The sequence below is a fragment of the Netta rufina genome (assembly GCF_964035555.1).
Source record: "Netta rufina genome assembly, chromosome: 2".
Lineage (NCBI taxonomy): Eukaryota > Metazoa > Chordata > Aves > Anseriformes > Anatidae > Netta > Netta rufina.
The window spans coordinates 149,682,799-149,706,835 of record NC_140124.1 but is presented as its reverse complement, the minus strand read 5'-3'; the positions used below and the strand labels follow the sequence as shown (position 1 = coordinate 149,706,835).

Below are 24,037 nucleotides of genomic sequence, written 5' to 3'. Positions count from 1 at the left end.
CTGAAGCCCGGTAGATTACTTCATGTATCAACATTATTGTTTACCTTCAGTGATTTTTCTTTCGTTGTCTGTATCAAGGTGCTGCTGCCTGAAGAGACATCATACAAGTCTCTGTCTTTGTTTTGTTAGACTAAGCAAATCTAACAGCTCTTTTTTTTCTAATAGAGTATTTTTATTTTGCTATAATTCAAGTTGTTTGTTCATCATGCTAGCCCTTCTCTATACCTTTCTGTTTCATTAAACCTTCTGGATTACAAGGGACTGGGAAGTGTAATGACAGTGGTTTTTTTCTAGAATTTTAACATTGTCCATTACATTGTTATATTTAATATTTCTTAAATAATCTTACTTCAGCCTTTGAGGTCATTCAGTTTCATCTGTTTCTTTTGAATGCTGTCAAGATTCTACAGGTCTCTTGCATATAAAGACTTAACCAAAAGTTACTACAACACATCTACAGAAATGTGAAGAAAAAAAAAAAAAAAAGTCAAATAATAGTTATTCCAGTCCAATTTTGCATTTTTTTAGTACCGTAATAAAAAGGGTGAGATAACTGACAAGTGTTGCTTTTCTTCTGTTCAGGCAGCAACCCAAACTGTATATTTGTTTAATGTAAATTTTGGTACATTTTTTTTTAAACAGGATGGGTTCTAGCATTGGCTTTTCAGGTGCTAATATTGAATCAGTTTGTATTCCTAGCTTTCTTGTTTGCATTGACTGATCAATTTCTTTAATTATGGTCTAAAGTAAGACAAAATGAGGAAGGCTTTTAGTTATATCTATGCAAAAAGTGTCAATCATTAGAACTTGAAAAATAAAAACACCAACATTTGTTAATAAAAATACAATTTTTAATATAAACTTACTTTCCTTTTCAGTACCTGTTCTACCATTAACTGGAATACTGGTTCTTCCATCTCTCTCATTAAGTGGTAAAAAAAAAAAAAAACGCATAGAAATGTGAGGTTTTTACACTATAAACCCACCATTTCTTGAGTGGATGGTAACAGCTTTGCATGTTTTCACCTGTACACTAATAGATAATATACTAACGGCACAAAAGCTGAAGCGCAGTGCACTATTAATTGCAGACTTCTTTACAGTTATTTCCTGTAGTATAATATTTAAGATTATATGGTCTGTTCACACGTGAATCTGGTTCTTGTAATGGATGAAAGTCATAAAAGTTGCCAATAGCTTGTACTTCATTCTGAAAGCAACTGCCCAGCTCACTGAAGGGGAGAGCCCGGTGGAAACAAAATTAAAGGTTAAGAGGGTTCTTTGTTTTTTTGGCCTTTGGGAGGAAGATGTTTTTTGTGAAACGTGAAATTCACAATGATGTGTGAAAACATCGTTATGATGACTGTGGAGAAGAAATGGTTGGATTACTTGTTGTCTGGTTAGAATCACAAAATATCTTTGATCTAGAAAAGCAACTGCTCTGATTATTACTTAGATAAGGCTAATTTAAAAAAAAAAAAACTTTTTTTTTTGAGATTTTCTTTATGTGATATGAAATACTTTATAATTTTACAAACAGTACAGTATCAGATCTCTTTATTATTCCATCAGCTGTTTCCCCAAACTGATTTAGATCTGAGAACATTCCCCATGTCTGTTTTATGCAAAACATCATGTGACTTAATACCTTTTTCTGAAAAGACGTTTGAAGATTTCCTTTGTTTACTGTTCATTTGAAAGTGGTGTTTCAACCATCTGATCATTAGTGTATGAATTCGAAGTTATTATTTACTCGCCTGTGAAATTAATATAGGAACATAGGCCAGGAGTCTGAAGAGATGTCCTGTTTTTAATAGCTTAACACCTTTTCCTCTAATTGCTGTATACCGTGTGAACGCTTTAAAGCAACGAGAGGAGGGTGTTTTTAAACTTTGATGTCTGGCGACATCTTACTAATGCAAAGAGTAAAATACGTCTTCATAAACATTGTGAAAGAGTTCTTAATCCTACTAAATGTTATTGTTACAGTGAAAAATTCTTCATTTTGTTGGCAATAAGTACAAAGTTTATTTCAATTCTGAAGGTTTTTATTGTAACAGATAAATGTGCAATACTACCTCAGTGCATTTCCTGCACTTTTTCTCTCTCTTTAAGCAAACTTCGCACGGTTTGTGGTTTGCAGCAGGGACGGGGAGGACTAGCATTGCGCGGTGAGGCTGTAGTGTAGTTCCCAGCACAGGACACCAGGTGGTGGCATGCTAGAATGGATGAATTGCCAGCCAGGGCTACTTGCAGACATTTTGGAAGTATGTAACTGCTTGTCAAATTTCAGTACAGTATTTTTATTTTATTTATTTATGTGAGAAACATTCAAATGCATGCTTTAAATTAGTTTGCATTCTTAAATAACTTAAGGTCACAGAAAAAAAAATAAAAAGAGCATACAGTCTTACGAATTTGCATTTATATTTGCTGCTTCTGTTAATTATTTTGTGAACTTGGGAGTATATTAAATAGAGAGGGATAACTGAAAAATGTATAATTTGATTCAAAAGAGCAAGTAATAAAAAGCCAGGTCCAAAATACCTGCTGGGGTTTTGGGTGAGAGATTCTGCTGAGCAGTGAAAGGCCTTGACTCTGGAACAGAAGAGATTGGATCGTTAGGGGCAGTCTTGTTAACATTTTATTTGAGGTTAAGAAGAAAGAGGAAGGTCACCAGCTGAAAATACTTGGCAAATGTGCACATGTTTATGGGGTAATTGAAGCTACTTTTCTCAATGTTCAGTATTTCAGCTAATGAAGAATAATCTTTGCTAAAATTCACTGATTTTAATACTTTTATGGTACATATTTGGGAAGGAATGCAGACTTCAGTATTTTTCTGTCTGCCTATAGAGATCAGACAAATCTTTTTTAAAGATGCAAATCCACTTCTGTGTGCAGGTTAAGGGTATGTGCTGATGAAAAAAATAAAGTCTTGTCTCAAATGCTGTTCAGATAAGCTGAGTTTTCAGAAATAAGCTGATTTTATAGTGCTACAAAGCATGCAATGACAGACATGAAATTTCAGATATAAATAAACTTGGCTTTTAAGGCTGTCTGGTCAGTCTTCTGCATTTATCCACAGTCTGTGATAACAAAGCTCTCTTACATGCAGAATTTACTGCAAGATCATGACTGCAGGGAAGTGTTATTAGTTGAGAAAATTAAAAAAAAACAAATGAACTTTAAGCTAATCTAAAGTAATGTAGAACTAAATTAGATAAGTGTCACAAATAATTTGTTTTGGCAGTAATGATGGCTGACTTGAGCAGTTGTCTCCTCGCTGCATGCTTGTGCCTTGTGCTGCCTGCTTCCTTCAGTTTCTTGTTGAAGATATTTTGAAGGTGAATGGTGAAGTTAAATAGGGAAAACTCTTGTTTTCCCCTGGGGTTACTTTTTCTTTTAAGTAGTATCTGTTCCTGTGGCATGTAGAACACGCTGTATTGATTAATAGTTGTGCCAACATTGATTTGGGGGACATGCAGGGTTTAGGTGACTGTATAAGGTCCTACAAGCAAATTTAACTATCTAATCTCAACCTGATCAAAAGGTCTTTCTCATATATATTTATATATATGCAGCATTCAACAATTTTCATTGCTCTAAGAATGTGTTTAAGAAATAAAAAAATGGGAAATAACTGTAGGAAAAAAATTGGTTTATTTCAAAATACAAAGCAAAAAAAATTTGAAGATACATTTCTCTACCCTTCCTCCCCCCTCCACTTTCTTAGAGAGTTGGTATGTCATGCCCCTGAGAAAGGAGGTAAAAAACAACAACAACAACAACAACAAAACTAGTCACATAATTGAATATCTAGGATGCTATTTTGTTCTGGTATGAGTAAATAGTAAGTGAAACCCCAATTGCTAAATGTTACTTAATTTTAAGATCTTTTTTAGACGATACCTGAAATTAGAAATCCTGGAGCGATTAATCCTGTATTTTCAAACATAAGTATGCGTGTTGTTTTATTGTCAAGTTGCTTATCTCCCCACAGCTAACCTGGTTACAAATGCGGTGAATGTGTCGTTGAATCCAAACGGTGTTTTGGCATGGCTCGTCTTTTGATTTTAGTCCTTTGCTGCACTTCACTGTGGTCTGACTGTGATTTTTTTTCGGTGCTGCTTTGCTGTTTATGCACATGTATTTGTAAGAAGGTTGTTTGTTATCTTGCAGGCCCTCCTTCAACCCTCCCTCTAAGCACTCAAACCTCTAGTGGCAGCTCCACTCTTTCCAAGAAGAGACCACCTCCCCCACCCCCAGGACACAAAAGAACCCTCTCTGACCCACCAAGCCCACTACCTCATGGACCCCAGAATAAGGGCCCAATTCCTTGGGGTGAGTTTTGAACTGCAAAACAAAAAGGGCAGGGGAAAAGCCTTTATGCTGGATGATATATGATCTTTGGTTTCTTTCACCTGGTACTTGCTTTCCGATGATTGCAGCTTGATGTAATGTCAGCTCAGATAAATCAACAGTTCTGTCTTTGGGCACTGTAGCTTCCAGGCTTCTGTATCTGAGTCTCACTTGAGAAAACTTGAAAATATTCCACGCTTCCCTGGGGCCCAGCTCAGTCTCCTCTGCTGCCTCCCTCTCTCTACCCTTAGCTTCCCAGGCTGCTTCACCCCATCCCTGTCATCTGCTGCATCTTCTCTGCATCTGTTCTCTCACCCCTGCTGCTGCCCTGACCAGCCAATTGGTCTGGGTGGATCTCGATTTGGGGGCGGATGCCCCCCGGTGGGTCTGTGCAGTTCACCTGATTCCCAGAACAGCTCGTGGCCTGGGGCTCTGTGCCAAGTCTCTCCTGTACAGTGTTCACACCTACCTGGTGGGATGTGTTGTCTTACGTTTTCAGGTTTTGTGATGTTGTCTGTATGCAAACACGGATAGGTTTGCGTCCTTCTACCAGCAGAAGTTATACAGAAACAGCACCTTTTTTTTTTTTTTTTTTTAACAGGATACCTTTCTGACACAGGCTTTTAAGAAATTATTTTCCATTCTACTCAAATTCTTCCTCTTTGCAATAAATGTTTCTGTATGCCGTCAACTTCTCCCTATAGCTATCAATCTTAAGCCTATGTAATTTTCTGTAATTTTAGTCTTCCTGGCAGGATTTTCATAAATGCATAGATTTTTGAGCTGGAATCTAATACTTCCATAAGGGGGTCATTCATACACTACTCGTATCTTAGGAGTGTCCTCTTTCTATTTGCATGTCAACACAAAATTAATATCATAAATGCATAAAAGCACTTTTTCTTCCCCCAGCAAAGTGAGTTACATGTGTTAAATCCTGTAGTGCTCACGTGTAGAATGTTATCTGACTTAATCTAGGATTTAATATGAAGTGAAATACAGAGTCCAATGAAAAGTGAAACTTTTTTCTCAAGGAGTACAAAATGGCAATCTTTTTGATTATCTACTTTTTCAGACATCTGGGATAAGGAAAAATGTTTCCTATAGTCGTCCTCTACTATTTCAGAGGAAGTAAAGACGTAGGAAGAGCTTGGACTTTAAAAACTTTTTTTTTGTTTAAAGTCCAAATCAACTCCTAGAATACCATACACTAGAATATAACATAATGTAACACTAACAGAATGAAAGGTGTGGAGAGAGCCAATGCTAAGTTGGCGTCAACTTTTCTTTTAAAAAATACCAGGTAACCATTGAAGGAAACCAAAATACAGGAAGGTGCAAGTGTGGAGTTAGGCTTTTTTGTAGTGGAACATTGCTTCTTCTGTCTTTCTGCCTATGCTACATAGACTAAACTTCAGTGGATAGAAGAGGGGCATTTTCTCCTCCTTTTCTTAGCTGAGAACTGCACAAAACTTGTTTCAAAGTCCATTTGCATTTGAAGCAAGTATTAAGTTTTGTGTTTATAAAAGAGGAAGGCCCTTGTAGATATGAGCCTTTGTGGCTTTGGTGTAAGAATGTTGTAAGATGCTCACTGCTTTCCCTTTCAGAAGCTCCTTTTCTGTGTTGCTATATTTCTTGTAATTTTGAATTTCAGCTTTTGTCAAGTCTGTGCATTAGCTGAGGCTTCAAGCAGAACAATCCTTAGCTTATGTCTAAGCAAATTAAGTTACAATTCACATATGTTCTAGAAATGTCTTTTTGATGATGCTGGATTTCCATAGCAACTGTGAGATATTTTTATTTTCCATAGGATCTATATGTGAAAGGCTTAGTTTGTTTTTAGTCTTTAAAATGTTTTGTACTTCTCCTTTCTTTTTTTCTTTAATATAAACAAAAACTTTTAGGGAGGCTCAGCCTTCTCTGTTTCATTTAGACCTCAATGCAGTAAGAATGCTATCTAGCAAGGTATGTCATTCTTTTGCATAGGAAGTATTGTGCATTCTCGGATCATTAAATGCCATTTTAGTCAATTTTGTCTCTGAAATAGATGTAACGTTTTTGAAGTTGGCTTTAAGGCTGTTGAGATATGCTGTAACATAAGGGAGAAGGGGGAACAAAAAAGACACTAAAACAAAGTAGTTGGATAATGATTAATGAAAGAAAAGCTTTCTGTTGAAGGAGCTGAGAAGAATGTGGGTTTAGATTTTACTACCTTTTGATATAATTGAATATACGCAGGATCTTGTTTTTACCATGAATTAACGTTCAATTTATGGTAACATTATGGTAACAAGGCTTAAAGAATAGCCTTTGATTTAATGACTCTGTACGATAAAATACCAATCCTTAGAAAGTTGATACTTTGTGAATAAAATCAAATTTGTGTTGATTTTTATAACGGTTTGCCTTATAATTCAAAATGTAAACATCTGCCATAAATATATTTGGATACTGGCCTGCAGTATCTCCTTTTCAGGGAAAATTGAAACACAGTATTCAAAACAAATGCCTTACAGCATCAACTCAGCAATGTAATTCAGTCTTCCCTTGACAGCAGATGTGAGCTAGCAGTGAATTCTGAAATGTGCTATATGAAAGGTCAGATTGGATTATTGAGGTCCCTGTAGCTTTTTCAGTTACTAAATTGTTAGCAAAGAATGATCTTTAAAATCTTCAGGTGTTGTATAGAGCATACTTGAAAGACTTTGGACTTTGCTTTAAGTTGCACCCTCTGCTGATCGTATTTCAGTTATCCTAATGTTCATTTTTGTAATTGTTTTTTTTCGCCTCAGGTAATGATTTGGGCCCACCTTCAACTAAGGCTGCAAATAAGTTTGAGGGGATGTCTCAGCAGTCAAGGTAAACATCTCTATATAAAAAGGAAGATGAAAATTTATCTAAATATAACTAATCTGTGAATTAGGAAAAAAAAAAGTCTTTTGTATGAAGTAAAATCCTAGCTGTTTCTTCATTAGTTTTCTGCATACATTACTGCCATACAAATACTTTGGCTTCATCGAGCCTCCTACGCTTCGTTTGTGGCTGCCCGTACACAATTCACCCTTTGAACAGGATGGACAGAATGACTTGTACCAGAATATCTGCCTGTTGCTCCTACAGAAGCGAGGCCTGAGCTAGGGAATGTTGCCTCGGATCACAGTCCGGCAGGACAAAAGTTTAATTTCCATGTCTCCTGACATTTCATGTTATCTGCTTTAATGTGAGGTCTCATACCCCTAGCTGTGGAAAAACAAAACATTTCACAGTGTCACTCTTGATATAGGTAGACATAGAAGTTAGCTCTATAGCAGAGAGGGATCGTCTCGGTCCTCCAGGTTGACTCTCTTCCTTTCTGCTAGGTTTATGTGCTGACACACAAGTCTGTAGGAACACAAAACATTCATCTGGCCACTAGTTAAGTGTCTTTTTCAATAGATGGACTAGTAAGGATAGCCACATAGTCCTGTCACTGTTTGTTACTTCATCTGTGTTGCAATTCCAGAGTCCTTAGTTTCAAAGCATAGTAGTGGTAACAAACACGTGCCTCAAGCAGGATGATGGAGTCCTTCTCTGGCCACAGATGTGTGTGGTCAGGGCATGGAGATGGATGTGTAACATCATGCACATCACAGGAGATGTGCAGATGGAGCTTGTGGACATGCTCAATGCGAGATCTGCCTTGCCTGGACAGGCTGTGTTTGTGTTCTTGGTAGCACAGCAGACTTGCCATATTTGCTGAATCCATCTAAGTGTCATTTGGTATTCAAAGAAAAAGTGGTGATGTTCTGCATCACAAGGAGCTGGTGCCATACCTGATATGTGTAAGGTGACGGTAAAAGTGTGAGAGATGTGCTTGATGGTATTAGTTAAAGGCCTGGGTAATTACATGTTAAAGATTGAGTTTGGCTCTTACAGTTTTATGTCATGATGTATTTTAGCTTTTAAAGCCAGGAAATTAAGCTTTAGTGTTCCATTGTGCTCATTTTCAAAAGTTACCTTCAGAAACAAGGAGTACTGGGATCAAGGTTGCTGATGCAGCAGAAGACTCTGCTTTGTTAAATGTATACTGACGAGCTCGTCACTCCCCTCCCTTGTTTGAGTAATTACTCTGAAATTATACTGATTTTTATTTATTGATCAAATTTTTTCATGCCTTGAGTCTCTTTTGTAATGCTTTTTTGGGGAAGGAAATTGGAATCAACCTAAATATATCATGAAGAAGCAGAGCTAGCTATTACTTCATCATCTATGCTTAAAGAGCCTCTAAATGAGAAGCAATGAAGTTACCCTAGCAAAACGTTCAGAAGGCTGGAGTCCAAAGGCACAAACCTCGTCAGAATTGTAACTTCATTAAAGCAGAACAACCTGTCAGATTATTTTCCCTTTTACGGCAGGGTTTAGCTGGTGCCAAGCCTGATGGTAGTTTAGGATTAAATTGAGTTAAGGAAGCAAGTATTTTATAAGATTGCTTGTTTGAGGAAACAGGTGTCACTGTTGTGTTTGGATCAGGGGTGAAACATTTTCAACAAATAGCTTATTTCCTTAAAGATCAGAGTTCATTTTAATGCATTGTTTGTTTTAAAACAAATAAAAACGTAGGTCTTCTGGGGAGCCTCTTCCTAATTGAGTATAGAAAGCAAAAGGAATCACAACCATTTATTTATACATACTTGTAACTGATATTTGCAAAGCCTCCTAGGGTTCAGTGTCCTAAGACAGTGTAGTATGTGTCTCAGGGAGAGCTACCTGTGACATAGGTAGACCTGGCTGCTGACAGCAAGTTACAAAAGTATAATTCAGTGCCTGTGATTGATGTGTAAATTGACCACATGAAAAATGAAAATTCCAATCTGCTAGTCAAGATGTGGTGGTCTTATAAACGTCATCTTTGTGTTTCTTACTCACTGGTGTAAGAGTAGTTCTAAAAAGCATACGAGTATGTGCACAGATTAGTGTAATTCTTTTCCAGTCCTTTTCTATAAAAATGAGTAAGGTATGCTATTGTTGGAAGGATTGTGATTCTCTTTTTGTTGAAGTTCGTAGCAATTTTTGCAAAGTTGAGATGTCCTGTTATGAATTCCAGGGGTGAAAAAAAAAAAAAAAAGTCCAGAGTGGAAAGAAAGCATAGGAGGAAAGTTGATAATATGGAACTATCTCAGATTTTTGTACTGTAATGAAATACTCCCAGCTGTCCTGCTTGTATTGTTGCTTACCACTATGAGTAGCTAACATGGCTGTAACAGAAGTTCAGAAGTTGACAATGATGTAGGGTGTTGCTTGCCTGCAGGTACCAGTACTTGAGTAGCAGATATGTTTTTGCTTAATGCAGTTGCAGTTTTGTGTGCAGTTACACTCATGCAAGGCATAGACCCAGTCCTGGAAAACTTCAAACCACTCACATAAAGGACAGTTGATATTTTAAATGATTCTATATAGTTATTTTAATATTGAAAGACTGAAGATTCTTTCAAGTTCAGGGTCTCTCCACTGAGCTGGTCTGGGTGTTCAGCTTCATCCATTTTCAGAGTACATTTTTGCACATTTTGTTTATAGAATAAATCTGCCCTGTAGCAGTAGAGCTGAGTGGTGTTTGTGTGTCCCTTTCTCTGTTTAGAAAAGCAGTCTGTTCTTAACAGCACTTTGAGTTTTGGGAGTGTTGCACAGAGAAGGTGACAAATTGGTTATACAAAAAAAAAGGAAAAAAAGTGGATTTTTCTAAATTATGGTTGTGTAGGGGAAAAAAATAGAAGAAATACACTTTATAACAATTGCACTAATAATTCACATCTGTTGATTTAGCACTGGGACTGCAAAGACTGCACTTGGCCCTAGAGTTCTTCCCAAACTACCTCAGAAAGGTAAGACTGTTTTTTGTGGGTATTGTCATAATTCTCTCTTAAATGTGTGTGACAGTATGTGTTTGTGTCAAATATACTGGTCTTTTCAGCAAAAGCTTTATTTCCAAAACACCACAAACCATGGAACTTTACATGGAACTTTAACTGAAAAGGTTTTGGAGATTGGGAAACTTTTTATAAAACTAAAAGTTAGTTAGATCTATAAAACGTAGTGAAAGAAGGAAAAAAAAAATCAAAACAATAGAAGCTGAAAGAGACCTCAGGAGGTCATCTGGTCCAATACCCCACTCAGAGCAGGGACAACTTAAAACCTAAACTAGTACTATAGATCGTCTTAGAGGTCCTTTCCAACCTGAATGATTCTACGATCCTATGAACTTTTTGACACAAGAGCAGGTTGTTGAATGCCATTTGCAACCACTTTTTGAGTATCTGGGTGGATAACTTCTCTCAGCACTCCTTTTTTCATCTTTGGCAACTGTTATTATTGAATTCTTTACCTAATACCCATGTGTCCAATTTCTTAATATCTTTGAAACAAGTGTGTCCATTGCCGTGTTTTAGCAAACAGGGTTGTTGTCTTTTTAACTACTTGGAAAGGAATCTGGTACTCTTATGTGCTCATTTATATACGTATGTATATCAGTGACAAACTTGCTGAGATCATCATCCCAGTCAACACCTTATGGTCTTTTTCTTTTTAGAAATGCTTTTTTTATCCTCTTTAAATAAAACCTGCCTTACGAGTTCAAAGGTTTTTTGCACTTCTGCATCAGACTATAAAATAGTAAGCAGGCCTACCTGCTACTTCCTCATAATACAGAATCCATCAAGAATACATTATGCGTGTATGAGTGGATGATTACTCAGGATTATAGAGCCTGAAGATCAGGAGGTGAATACTGCCTGTCCAAACTTTTAAAACTAGATGGCTGAACTGTAGAGCACAAACGAGTTCAACAGAAAATGCAAATGTGAAATTATGAAATGATAATTATGATATTACATCATCTTTTGAAAGAGACACTAATGGTATGATAGCGTATGAAAAGTAGTATTACTCTACATTACAGTAGAGTAATGAAATCAACATTTCTTTGACTTAAATTTTCACCTGTAACCATCTATATCATTTTAATATGGGATCAATCAAAGCATAAGGCTTTGATAAGGGCTAGCATTGGTTTGTCATACTATTTATTTATTTAAGTCTCAAACCAATGTGGATGATCAGTGCTTGTACATTTCTTACTAGTTAAGTCTAGTAGCTGTTTTAATTGAGGCTTCTGATAATAGCTATTCAGTTTCTCCATGTAAATTATGCAAATTTTTGCTCTTTTGGTATGAATAACCATAAAACAGCATGAAAAGGTTCTTTGTAGTAGGTGATATCCAAAGTGAGTGGTGTTGCTTTCTTAGTAAAATGTCATACCACCTTTTTTGGCTGGTACAATACAATAAACCAATGTTGATTACAATATAAAATGATTTCTTCTAGTTAAAATTTGTTACTTTAGTTATGGATCACAACTTTTTTCTTCTTTCTCTCATTTTCCCTTGCATCTCCTTTAATACAAGGTTGTTTGGCTTGGGGACTTTTTGTTGTCTTCAATTTAAGTTTTTAAGGTAGATTTTAGTCAAGTAGCATTATACCATTAGAATTTTTCTTAAGGGAATAAGCAGTAGAATCAGCACATGACACTGAGGAAAAGCTATTTTCATTTTCTTTCCATAAAATCTGCAAAATACATTATTGTAGAATATCTCCTCTTTAGTAAATTGTACACATTTAAAATCATTCACTTTAGTTTTAGTTTGAAAATCTATTCTACAGTTTGTTGTATAGGCTGTACACACATACGCAGTCACTTGCTCTCTTCCTTAAGATTTTACAGATACTAATCCGGAGACTTGATTTTGTTTTTGTATGAAGTTCAATTGTATGTATGAATAATTGGCATTAAAGAGAATTTTCATTGCAGTCACATCAGCGGGTTGATAGACTTCTTTGCAAAAGGCATATTTTTTTGCATTTTATATTTTTGTATCGAGTCTAAGTACCAATCACCTTATTTCACCACAAGTGGTTAATCTATAAATTGATACCTAGTAGCTGTTGGGTTAAGCACTCCTGGCCTCCAGTAGGGGCAATGAAATGAGACCTAGCATTGTCCTCAGCGAAAGAGGGTTAAGTGAAGTTGTGTTGTTGTGCGTTTGTCACAGACTAGGAGGACATATGGGTAGTTATCAGAGCTCGGTGAACATATGGTCATTATACCGTTATGATTTTGATATGCACCTCAGTTCTTTAATATTAAAATGAGATTGTGAATAAACATTCTTCTTTTGTTTTAGTGGCACTAAGAAAAATAGAAACCAGTCATCATCTTTCAATAGATAAATCCAATCAGCACACGGAAATGTTTAAGCCCTCACTGTCCATCGATATACCACATAAACCACAACCTGGAGATTTGCCCCCAAAGCCTCTGCCTCTGGAACTAACTCAGAAACCTCAAGTGGGAGATTTACCCCCGAAGCCTGGAGAACTACCCCCAAAGCCTCAGCTAGGAGATTTGCCACCAAAACCGCAACTTGGAGACTTACCTCCAAAGCCGCAAATGAAGGACCTTCCTCCAAAACCTCAGCTTGGAGAGCTGTTGGCTAAAACTCAAGGTGGAGAAGCATCACCAAAGCCTCAGCCCTCAGAGGCGAATCAAAAATCTCACTCCTTAGATCTTTCTCCAAATGTACAATCTAGAGACACCGTCCAAAAGCAAGCATCTGAAGAGTCTAATGACATAACGCATACCTTGCCAGAAACCCCTGTGCCACTTCCCAGGAAAATAAATATGGTAGGTATTATTCCAGCTAGTTAAAATCTTCCATGCAAGGCTTTGAAGTTGCCATAGGAGTATCTGTGCAAAAAAGAAAGCCCTTGAGCTAAGCACACAAAGCTGGTAAAGTTATGGGCTGGGACGGGGAATGAGGTTCTCTTTTTGTACTTCCAAGCAGCTTCAGCAAATCCTTGGGGTTTACAAGGCCTCTTGCATGCTGAAGCAAATACTAGTAATATAAAATGGTAGTCTTGGGAGCATGCTGATGTATTTAGATTTACTAGGGAACTTGGGCATGTCTATCTGTGCAAGTCATACTTCTGAGTTAATTGGTTTTCTCTGCTGTCTGCTGACTGCTTTGTGGATTACTGGAATATTTATATATTTGATTTTTGTAACTGTTAAAAATTATGTTAGCACCTATTAGTGCTGACCGATATTAATCGGTAGATTTAAAAAAAAAAAAAAGTAAATTACAGGTAAACTGTGACAAACTTGTGGATGTTCCTGTCATGAATATTTGATGTAAGTGTACTTATGTGGTTAACAGAAGTTCAGATATATTGCTCAATTTCTAAAATAGACCTGGCTGGATGGTGTGCCGTAACGGAGCTGGGGCTATAACTAGGTTCCAAGTCTCCTTGCTCAATCCCCAGTTCATCTTGCTATTCATCTTGCTAGCAAGTGCAATTTCCATCCAACGGAGGCTTTTTTTTCATGCATATGTATATTGAAATCGTTTTATGAAACTCCAGAGTGCTCTCAAGATTTTCGTCATTAAGAATACATCAAAAAGGAGCTGGTTTTGCTTGTCAAATTGGCTATGCAAAGCACTTATGTGAAAGGAAATGTGACTTCCGTTCTGGTAGTGAAAGCAGAGGGTGAGTTTCTCCCTTCGTGTGCTTGTTTGAGAAAGAACACTTTGTGTAGGGCCATTATTCTGCCTGGCTTCTATGCTTGACTTGTCTGTAACTTCCTATCTGAGCTGAGGAAGACAGTTGGTGCTAGGGCTTCCTGATCACTCTGGAGATTAGATTAAAAATAAAAAGTACAGGGATCTGATCAAAAGGTGTCTGCAACTATGATTTGTTTGTTTATGTGCTTTTAAATACAAGGAAGCAAATGACACTGGTCAGCTATTTTCCCTTTCTAATAGAGGGAATGACAGCAAATGGTGGATAAGGTTTTTGGGTTTGTGTTTTTTAAACTCTTCCCCTATTTTATACAGAAACATCACGAGTAAAAATTCAGTGTTCTCCAAATTCAGCCGTTTTCATATGTTCAGTACATTAAATGTTCCTCTCTTTTGGAGTGATCAAAATGATGATGTATCCATGATAATTACCTTCCACTCCTCTGCTCAGCATTGTGTATGCACATACAGCTTTCTTGTCCACTGCACTTCTTTTTCCTCCAGCAATAATGTGCAAGAGTTCATCTTAAATGTGTTTTGCTTGCACTTTCAACCTGTCGCTATTTCCTCTCAGCACAAACTGATGAAATACTACATGACAGTGCAACATTAAGACCTGTGAGAACAGCCACAAGTACGTGTGGGTACTTCAGTCTTGTTTTTGCCTGTTTAGCTACCAAATAGAGGAGCAAAGATTAGTTTTCGGAAGTTTTAGAAAACCGGTTGTTCAAAATTATTAGGTAGAAATACCAACACTGATAACACATAAGGTATTGAAAGGATATTTTTTGAGAAATGAAGCCTATTCTGAATGATTGTAAAATAACATAAATAACATTGAACACTTGTGTGTGTATGTGTTTTACAGAGAAAAAAATGCTTTTTAAACAATTGTTGAGTGGAAATAAGAACATAAAGGGATTATTTAATGACTATAACAGCTGATTAATATTTGGTCTTGAACAGAAAAAACGTGTTTCTGAATAGATACTAATATTTAGATACAGGGCTGTGATTTTTTTTGTGTGTTTTTTGTTTATAGTTGCAAATTACATGCCCTGGAATTACTTTCATTTTTTTCACACACCAGTACCCCAGTCTCTGTTCTAAAAACATACACTTTCTTCATATCCATCCTTTTGTAAACCTTCCCAAGTTTAATACCACCTCAGGCTCGAATTCTTCTTTCTACTTCTCTTCTAGCTGAAAGGAATAAAATATTAAAATGTTGTCTCTAGTACTAGGCAAAAAGAACCAGGAGCAACTTCAGGTATTTTTTTTATGGGTTCTTACAAACAGAGTTGCACACAGTCCTCTAAGGTTAGAGGAATAAAACTTCCAGCAGTCTCCTTGCTGAATGATACAATTTTTATCTGTCAAAAGTAGTTGTGTCCCTTCATCCAGTGAGCATTGATTGGAGCTGTTTGCAAAGCTTCTCTGGAGTTGAAAGCTGGGACGGGCTCCAAATATCCATTAAAATTGAATTTCAATCCCTTGCGATAGTTAAGATTTCTGTTCAAATTACCTGAATTTATTAAAAAAAAAAAAAAAAAAAAAAAGAGAAAGCATTTTTGAAGTAATTTCTTGCTGCAGTAAATCCTTCGGGGGGAGGGGGACAAAAAAACCTTCCTTTGATCTCATATGAATTTCACCTAAGGTATTTCTATTCATTTGTCTCAAGAGTACATTTTTTCTAGTCTTAACGTTGTGTTCACTGCATCACCTCTTACGTATGTAATTGTTGTTTTTCTATAACTTCAGTGTGAGTGCTGCTTGCTATGCGTCTGTTCTGCTGTTGAACTGCAAGCATTTTTTATTTTTTTTTTTGCCAAAACGCAGAGGGTAGGTAACAGCAAAGAGAAGACTCCCTAGGAAATTTCCTCAGTGAAGTTACTTTTGGCGCAAATTCCTCTAAACCTGCTGACTTTTTCTTTGTAGCCCTCCTGCTTCTCATCTCCTTCTGCTCTTCTTGTTTTTTGCATTCTTGTTTTCTGACTACTTCTGTTCAAAGAGGAACTGCAGTTTCTGAAGAAGTGTGGGTATAAAAACACAGGACTTTCAAGCAGCAGCATATTTCTGTGAATATAAAGTAGCAGCATATTTCTGTTCACATTGCTTACTTAGTCTATTTGGAAATAATTTAAAGCATTTTTCCTGCCATGAGAAACATATGTTCAGGGAGGAGTCCATGGCTCAGGCTTTTTCACATGAATTAGCAGCATGCAGCAAAATATGACCTAGAAAATACTTGGACTCAAAACAGGGGAACTGTGAGAATATCTATTGGAAACTATCATCACAAAATAATGCTGCCATCTGAAATTATGATTCTTTTTAATAAGAAATCACTAACATTATGGATCAAAACCCATTCAGAAATAATTTCCAGATTCAATACTATAAGCAGATTTGAAGTCAGAGGATACTGTATTTTCCTGCTAGACCCAAACCCCAAATTTAAAGGAATACTGGGATTTAAAGGCAGCATTTTCCTCAGTCTGTACCACTCCTGTAGTGTTCAGAGGAGATTGGAATTCATTTTCTGCCTTTTTTTTTTTTTTTAGTTATGTATGTGTTGTAGGAGAAAGGGTGGTTGTGCATTGGAAGAATGTAATGACTTTATTTAAGCTTTGATGGAAGATGTGTAGGATACTTATGCAGTGCACTAGGTATAAAAGTCTCTTGGGAGTTCTGAATCTTAAGAAAAAACCTAGACCTGTGTAGGTATCTTCCTTTTTCTCTTTTTTTTTTTCCTTGTTGAATTGTAGTTTTTAGATTTTCATGCCCTAATTACAGAGAAGGAAATTTGGTGGGCTTCACATTTTCATAACACAAAGCATAACTGGAAGGTATAACTCATTCGGTACATTTTCGCTGTTCCTCATGTCTTTCATCTAAAACTTCTCTGTATTTTTAGGGAAAGAACAAGGTTAGGCGAGTGAAGACCATTTATGACTGCCAGGCAGATAACGATGATGAGCTCACATTTGTTGAAGGAGAAGTAATTATTGTAACTGGTGAAGAGGACCAAGAGTGGTGGGTATGTATCTTTGCCTTTTATAGCTCCACAAAACTTCCTTACGACTTTTAAAGGACAGCCTCTTTTGTCTTATATTTTTTTGTAGTTGTTGTTCTGTTGTTTTTTGTTTGTTTGTTTGTTTTTTGTTTTTTTTTTTTACTGGGAAGGAAGAGGAGAGGAACACAGCAGGGGCAGGTTGTTTTGCACAAACAGATGTCCAGCATTTAAACTCATGTTAGAAGAGACCCCCTTTTTCTCTTAGGGTCTGCAAGGTCCTGGGAGTCTGCTAGCAGCATTCTGACTAGGTTTGGCTTTATCGCAGGCTCATAACAACACATCTAAATTTATTTATTTACGTAAATTGGGCTGTATCATACTCTAGCCTTCCATCAAGTAAAGAGGATGTGTCATATCTTCACCCTGTTTAGCATGCTTACGCTCTTCATGAAAAATGGGAAGTGTAATTATCTGCAGTGCACCAGAAATGATAACTTTTATCTATAGGGGCTGCTGGGAGTCTGAAAAACTATTTGAAATTAGTGCTCCCAGTTGCTGATTTTTTTTCCCTAAATGAGACGTAGCCGATCAACATTTTCTCCCATCCTGTGTCATAATTTTGTATCATACTCCTCCCCCCTTCTCTATGCTGTTGTCTTTGGTTATTTAGTGCTAACCTCAGGCTTTCTCAGCCATGCTCAGGGGCTCCAACCTCCCTTGAAACTCTAATTGTTGTTTCCAAAGCCCTCCTGCATCAAACTGCCCCACCTGAGAGTTATTACGGGGGAAAATGAGACAGGTTGCCTTCAATTTGATTAAAACAAATTCTTCTTGCAGTGCTGCCTACGATTTCCTAATCTAAGTGCGATGCAATCTTTGCTGTTTTGGTTCTAGCTGCATGGTTTCCTCTCACTGATCAGCAGGGCATTGAAATGTGGAAAAGTTTCAGCTGAAAAGATGGTATCAAAGGGGCAACAGGCAGCAAAAAGCTGCTGTATTCGCCATACCATTCAGTCCACGATTATAGTTTTGTTAGCTGCTGATTCTGTTTTGTGAAGTACGCAGGGGTTTTATGAAGCCACATGCCTGACAAATTCCATGAAGCGCTCCGGTTCGAGCATTTCTGAGGGGGGAAATGAGTGCTGTTGACTCATACGTTTCAAAAAATTTGGCTCCACAAGAGGAAATGGCCAGCCCTGCGTGTTTCCCCTTCCCATTTTGTTAGTTCGTGGAAGAGGAAGGAGGCACATTATTATTCTGAAAGTAGTGAGCAGTGCTGTAGCAGGATGAGAAGAGGGTTATGTGGTCAGTCGAGACTGCTACCCCCGTGCTATCAGTTTGACAATTGTTTACCATAAGGCATTTTGAACACGAAAAGTTCATATAGAAAGTGCTGTCTTTGTTAGAAGTTGCTTGAAAATTTCTTTATAAATGACTATTATTCAAAGTATGTAAGAAATTGTATATGGAAAGTGCTTAATGAGACAATGCTGTCGTTTGTTACAAACACTACTATGCACATAAATCGTTAGAAATCATGCTATAATTGAATGAGCAAACAGCTAGGCCTTTATCACTTCAAATAAGTGAATTTTATCTAGGATTTATTGTATCCAGCAATGCAGATTATCATAAGTAACTTCACAATTGTAAGCAGGCATTCCCTCAAGTGAGATGTTTAGCATTATTCAGTTAACTAAGATGAATGCTTCTGAGAGACACGTGCCTTGTTACTGCAAGTTAATCTGTCAGAAAATAGAGAGTCAGCCTTCAGTTTTGGTGAGGTTCTTGAAATTCAGTGGTGTATATAGCCCCTACAGGCTTCTAAATTCAGCTGTAGCTTTGCTCTCTTTAGCTGTAGTTGGCTTGTCTTATTTATAATATGCTCGTGTGGTTTTGTTTTGCTCCTTTACAAAATTCAAATGTATGCCTTAAACTATCAAAGAACTTGCGGAGGCTCCATAGTATCTATGCAATTCAGCTGGTTTTTAATGGAATAAATGCTGTTTGTGAACAAGATATGTATGCAGATTTACATTTTTTTTTCTCTTGTGTTGCAGATCGGCCACATCGAAGGACAGCCAGAGAGGAAAGGGGTCTTTCCAGTGTCCTTTGTGCACATTCTGTCAGACTAGTAAAAACAAACAACAAAAGAACTAAACTTGAGCATTGCACATTCTTCATGCAAGACGGGCTTTTTAGCAAAAGCAAACGCTGCTGCCTCCCTGTAATCCTGTGCACAATTGTATATATAGCTGCTGTTACAAATTAAGAATTCATTTAAGTTTCACCTCATGAGGTTGAATTATATGTTTTGTAAATATACTGTGTTATTCTGCCTTTGCCAGTATTATGGTAGCCTTGGAACCTGGCACGCCTTATTGGGTTCGTTGAAGCCATCCTCGGCATCTAGCACTTACATCTCTGTCTAAGCTGTTAAAAATATGTATGAACTGCCAGCTTTCCAAACATAGGTGGTCTCCATCAACCATGTAACTGTACAGAAAGGACTGTTCCTAATAACTCGGTATTCTCAATATACAATTAGCAGAAAGTTAGAATGAGTGAATGGTTTTGGACAATTTAAAAATCAGTCTGCAGTTTCTAAGTGTATGCAGTTTACAGCTATGAAACCCACTTCGGTATTTATTTAATATAGTGCTCAGTTAAGTGTAATTATGAAGACAAATATTCACTGACTTTACAGATAACAGTAATGTTTTATGGTGTGCATACAGCATTTCATGTTTATATTATGTGGACCTATGCCAAACTGTGATTGCAGTTCCCCTGTGATATTACCTCACTTTGACAAGTTACAAATTTATTTCATCCGAAAACTTATTTTAATGAAAATTAGTCATTGTTCTTTCGTAGATATATGTGAAATTTGCTGGTTTCTTTCACTGAATTCTTAGTAACCAAGGACTTCTAGAAAATGTTAACTGTTGACATTATGCATGCATTTAGATGCTTACTTGAAACCTGCCTTTGTACAAAAGTAGTACTGTAGTCATATAGCTACATTTGAAGAAGAGAACATTTTAACTTAATTGCTATTCAGATTAATGTGAGCTTGCAACAGTATTTGTTTATAGCTAAATTGGCTCTTTGAAAAATGATTTTGTGGGTTCTTTTTCCTCTGTCTTCAACCTTGCTAAAAGTTAGTTATCTAAATAAAATTTCTTAAGTGGTGGTATAAGGATAAATTTAAATTATTTTTAATTGCTTTAGAAAGTGGAAGTTAATACGACCTTTCATGCATTTGATCAGGCTGTTAATAACTTGGATGACAAGTATCGAGCTGGTTTTAGTAAAGTTCACTAAACAGTAACTGTAGTAGTCTCAATTCAAAGCACCAGCTAACAAACATTATTATAAAACTAATTGGTAAGAAAATCATTAGAAGGCTGCATTTGACCTGAGGTTTCTTGAAAGTTGGTTTAAAGCTGCATTGCCAGAAAAAACTTACATGCATTACCAAAAACTTTCATTAACTGTGTCACTTTCAAGATCATTTCTTAACTTTGAAACATAATGCAATTGTGGTTTTTCCCATGGTTTGTCTGTAGCGGGTTCCATAACTTCCATACGTAGCTTCGCATTACTTGTGTTAAATGTTATTTTGGCTTCAGTACCTAGCAGTGCGATTTCAAAGCAGATTGTCTTGGCTGCATGGAAAGATTTTCATTTCATAAAAGCACATCTCAGGCTCTCTGAGGGCTTTCATTTTTAATTCAGTTTTACAAGACTGTAGTCAGTGAATATTTAATTCTGTTTGTGGTTAATATGGAAACAAATACGAGTCTAAACCCCAGATGGAAAAAAATGGAAAAACATTTATCAACTGTTAATGGTTTTATCACTTATGATAAAAGTTTATTAAAAAAATAAAATTACACAATGAGTGAGCAAGCCTGCTGGCATCTAATCTTCAGTATTACCAGTTCCAGTATTTCAGACTTTACTCTGTTTTTTTATGGAAAGGAAGTCAGGATTAGCATTTATTTAGCATTCCATTTTAGCCATTAATACAATGTTTTAAGTTGCATTAAAGAACAAAACCTATTCACTTTTGTGGTCAATTGTATTTTTAAGTGATCTTGAAATAAACTGATAAAAAAGCAAACCATATAGAGAAAACCTAGGCATGTAAAATTATGTAGAGTCAAATGTCTATTCTTTTCTATGCTCTTTAAAATAGTATACATATGCATTTTATAAAATTAAATGAGTTCCATCGGGAACAATAGTTCTGTTTATTCTGGCTTATTGTGGGTCATAAGAAATCTGAAAATGTATGATATTGATTGAGTTTAAGTACAGTATTATATTTGAACTCAATGAGCCACTGTCTGCGATTTTGTACATGACATAGTATTTGGAAAGTCTAAATCTTTATGGAAAATTAGCTGATAGGGGCTGGGGGGAGGGCCAGGGGAAGGTGCCCCCAGAGGGGGAAGTATGCTCTGCAGATGTCTTATTTACTGTTGAACAACAGTTGCTATTTATTTTTTTATTACATTGAACATCACATGTACAGAAATCAGATCTGATCATGCCACTAGTTAAAATCTTGAATTCTCATTGAATGTTAAGGTAAAACATCAGTACACATGTCTATTCACATGTATTTAATGTGACAGTTTTTGAGTACTGTATGTGTTAATTTCTACTTTTTTAATATTTAAAATTGCTTTTAAATAAATGTATTCAGTTGATCCCAGATATCTGAACCAAGGCCCTTTTGTCAACTGGAATATCATCCAGGGAGAAAGGTTGCATTCCCAACAGGTAGAACTTCAACACTTGACATGTTTCCTCTTGACTATAAACCACCCCTTCTGTAGTGCCATTTAAATGTGTTAACGGTTGTTAAATATGGATGCAATCCCCTTTTTTTCTGGAAAACTTGACTTACTAAAATTAGCATCGAAACATTTTGGTCCATGAGTTTCAATTTGCTTTCTCTGTGGCTTCAGTAGGCCCCGTGGAAACCCCGGTGTGTCTTTGTTTTCTAAAGCTGGCCCTTCTGGTTGAAAAGAGCTGCCCAGCTTGGTCCTCTGCCTTTCTGCCTTGTGAGTCTGTAAGCAGGAAAACCAAACCCAGCAGCAGCCCTCAGCCTGACTGGAGCAGTACTAACCTTTCCCGGACGGAGGTGACGTTATTGCTTAGAATTTCAGGTCTGATCCAGTGCCTAGATTTTATTTGCCCCCAGCTGGGTGCTTGAAAGTTTTTCATTTAACACCCAACTGCTCCAAAAACGAACAAGTCGCTTGAAATTACTTTCTCATCCTTTAGCCGGAGGAAAAGTTGGAGCGTAGAGTTATCAGGTCTGGTTTGTATCAAAAATAGTAACTGCAACAGCACGGGGCTCAGGAGGCTGCTGCGATGAGGTAGCTTCTTGAGCGCTGTGCTGTAGTGCAGGCATTGCCTGGGTTCTTCGTGGAATATTTTGCTCAGTTTGGGGTTTTGAATTTGCATAGCCTACACATTTTTGGAGGAGGGGGAGTGAAATGTGGACCAGGGAGCAGGAGAAGCAGTCTGGTTAAATAGTGGTGCTCTTGCTCTGTTTCTACCTTGTCTCAGTATTTCACACAGCAGCATTCAGAGATCTGCTGGTTCCAGTAACCTCAGTCTTTGTCCTATTATTTGCTCTTCACTGACATGTATGATTTCCTTTTGCAAGCCAAAATTGAGGTGGGTATTTCATGTACTGTTTGGTGCTGAAGAGGCCAAGACAAGCACATGCTCCAATAACACCCCCTGTTATTCAGGTTTACAGAGTTTCAGCCTTTTCACTCTTTTCTATGGCAAACTTAAAGCTCATAATTTAACAAAGACTAGTGGTCAACACCAGTGAAAATGATGCAAATCTTAAATACCAATCAATGAAACTCTGAATAGCCTCCCTCTCTCTCCTCCCCCTCCCCCCCCCCCAAAAAAAAAAAAAAAAAAAAAAAAAAGCACTATATATTCCAGCCCTATAAATATGATTTTATAATTTTCAGATTCTTCCCCCTTCCCCAAACTCTAGTTCTGGGTGATAGTTGACTTGAGCATCAATAACAAGTAACTTTACTCTCCCAACAGGCTGTCCTGTTCCCAGTTCACAGCTTCGTGCCATTCACACCCTGGACTGGTCACACTCTGGTGTCAGGAAACCAGAATATGACAGAAGAGCAAAAGTTATCCCTTAATATTTAAAGTTCAGCTTCAGACCTTGGTTTCTTACAGACAACTAAGCAGCTTGCCCTTGAGTTTAAGGCTGTTGGGGGTGACACACTTATTTTAGCCCTTCTAAAACAGACAGAGGCTTATGAGATGGCCACAGAACGTACACAGGACTGTGAGATGTTTCCATCTATACAGCTGTAAGCCCCACATTTTCTTACCTAATGCAAACTATGTCAAGTTGTCTTAATGATACTTTCAGGGCTATACAGGACATGATTTAGAGCCCAGCCATCTGCCGAGAGAGTGCTCAAGTTTCTTCTTGAGATAAGCTAAGTGCTGTTTGTCAACTTGTACTTAAGCTCGCAGCCCCCTGTGCCGCAGCGTGCACAGGACCTGCGAGTTTTGGCTAGTTCTTGTCAGCTGGTGTTGGAGTAACGCTAAAACCGATAGTGTGTCACTGTACAGGCCTTGCCTTGTTCCTCTGCAAGTTGCAGAACAGACCCCAGTGTATGCAGTAGGGCAGATGTCTGCTCTAGTCTCCTTTTATAATAGCGGGGGCGAGGGACAAACAATTTGTGGTGGCTATTGCAGCTGCTATAGCTGCAGAGGAGAAGCTAATCAATAGCTTGCTGTACTGCCTGATGGACGGGTGTTTAGAACAAGCTTTAAGCTTACCTGGAGCTTTAAATCCAGCGTTAATGCTGCTGTGCAGCTCCTGCCTGCCTGGTCTTGGCTCATGTAGTGTCTGATTAGAAATGTTCCCTCCCTTATGTTTGTTATTTTTTGCTGAAAGGTGGTCTGTAGTTATGTCCATTCCCTCATTTTTATTTTTATTTTTTCCTTTAAAGTTTGAGGATATTTTTATGCTTCAGGT

General features: G+C 37.2%; 1 protein-coding gene across 3 annotated transcripts in view; it reads left to right on the top strand.

Annotated features, from left to right (window-relative positions):
• The window catches only part of ASAP1 (ArfGAP with SH3 domain, ankyrin repeat and PH domain 1), a 125,176-nt gene extending 105,844 nt beyond the window's left edge, over positions 1-19,332 (top strand). For 2 of the 3 annotated variants that reach the window (XM_084282900.1, XM_084282899.1), the window contains exons 24-29: positions 4,183-4,344; positions 7,155-7,221; positions 10,162-10,220; positions 12,576-13,075; positions 16,888-17,010; positions 19,047-19,332. In XM_084282900.1, coding sequence (XP_084139026.1) covers positions 4,183-4,344; positions 7,155-7,221; positions 10,162-10,220; positions 12,576-13,075; positions 16,888-17,010; positions 19,047-19,121 — 986 coding nt within the window. In that variant the 3' untranslated portion in view covers positions 19,122-19,332. The remainder of the gene's footprint in view (positions 1-4,182; positions 4,345-7,154; positions 7,222-10,161; positions 10,221-12,575; positions 13,076-16,887; positions 17,011-19,046) is intronic. The other variant, XM_084282901.1, reaches the window with a different exon arrangement.
• Positions 19,333-24,037: the final 4,705 nt, after the last annotated feature.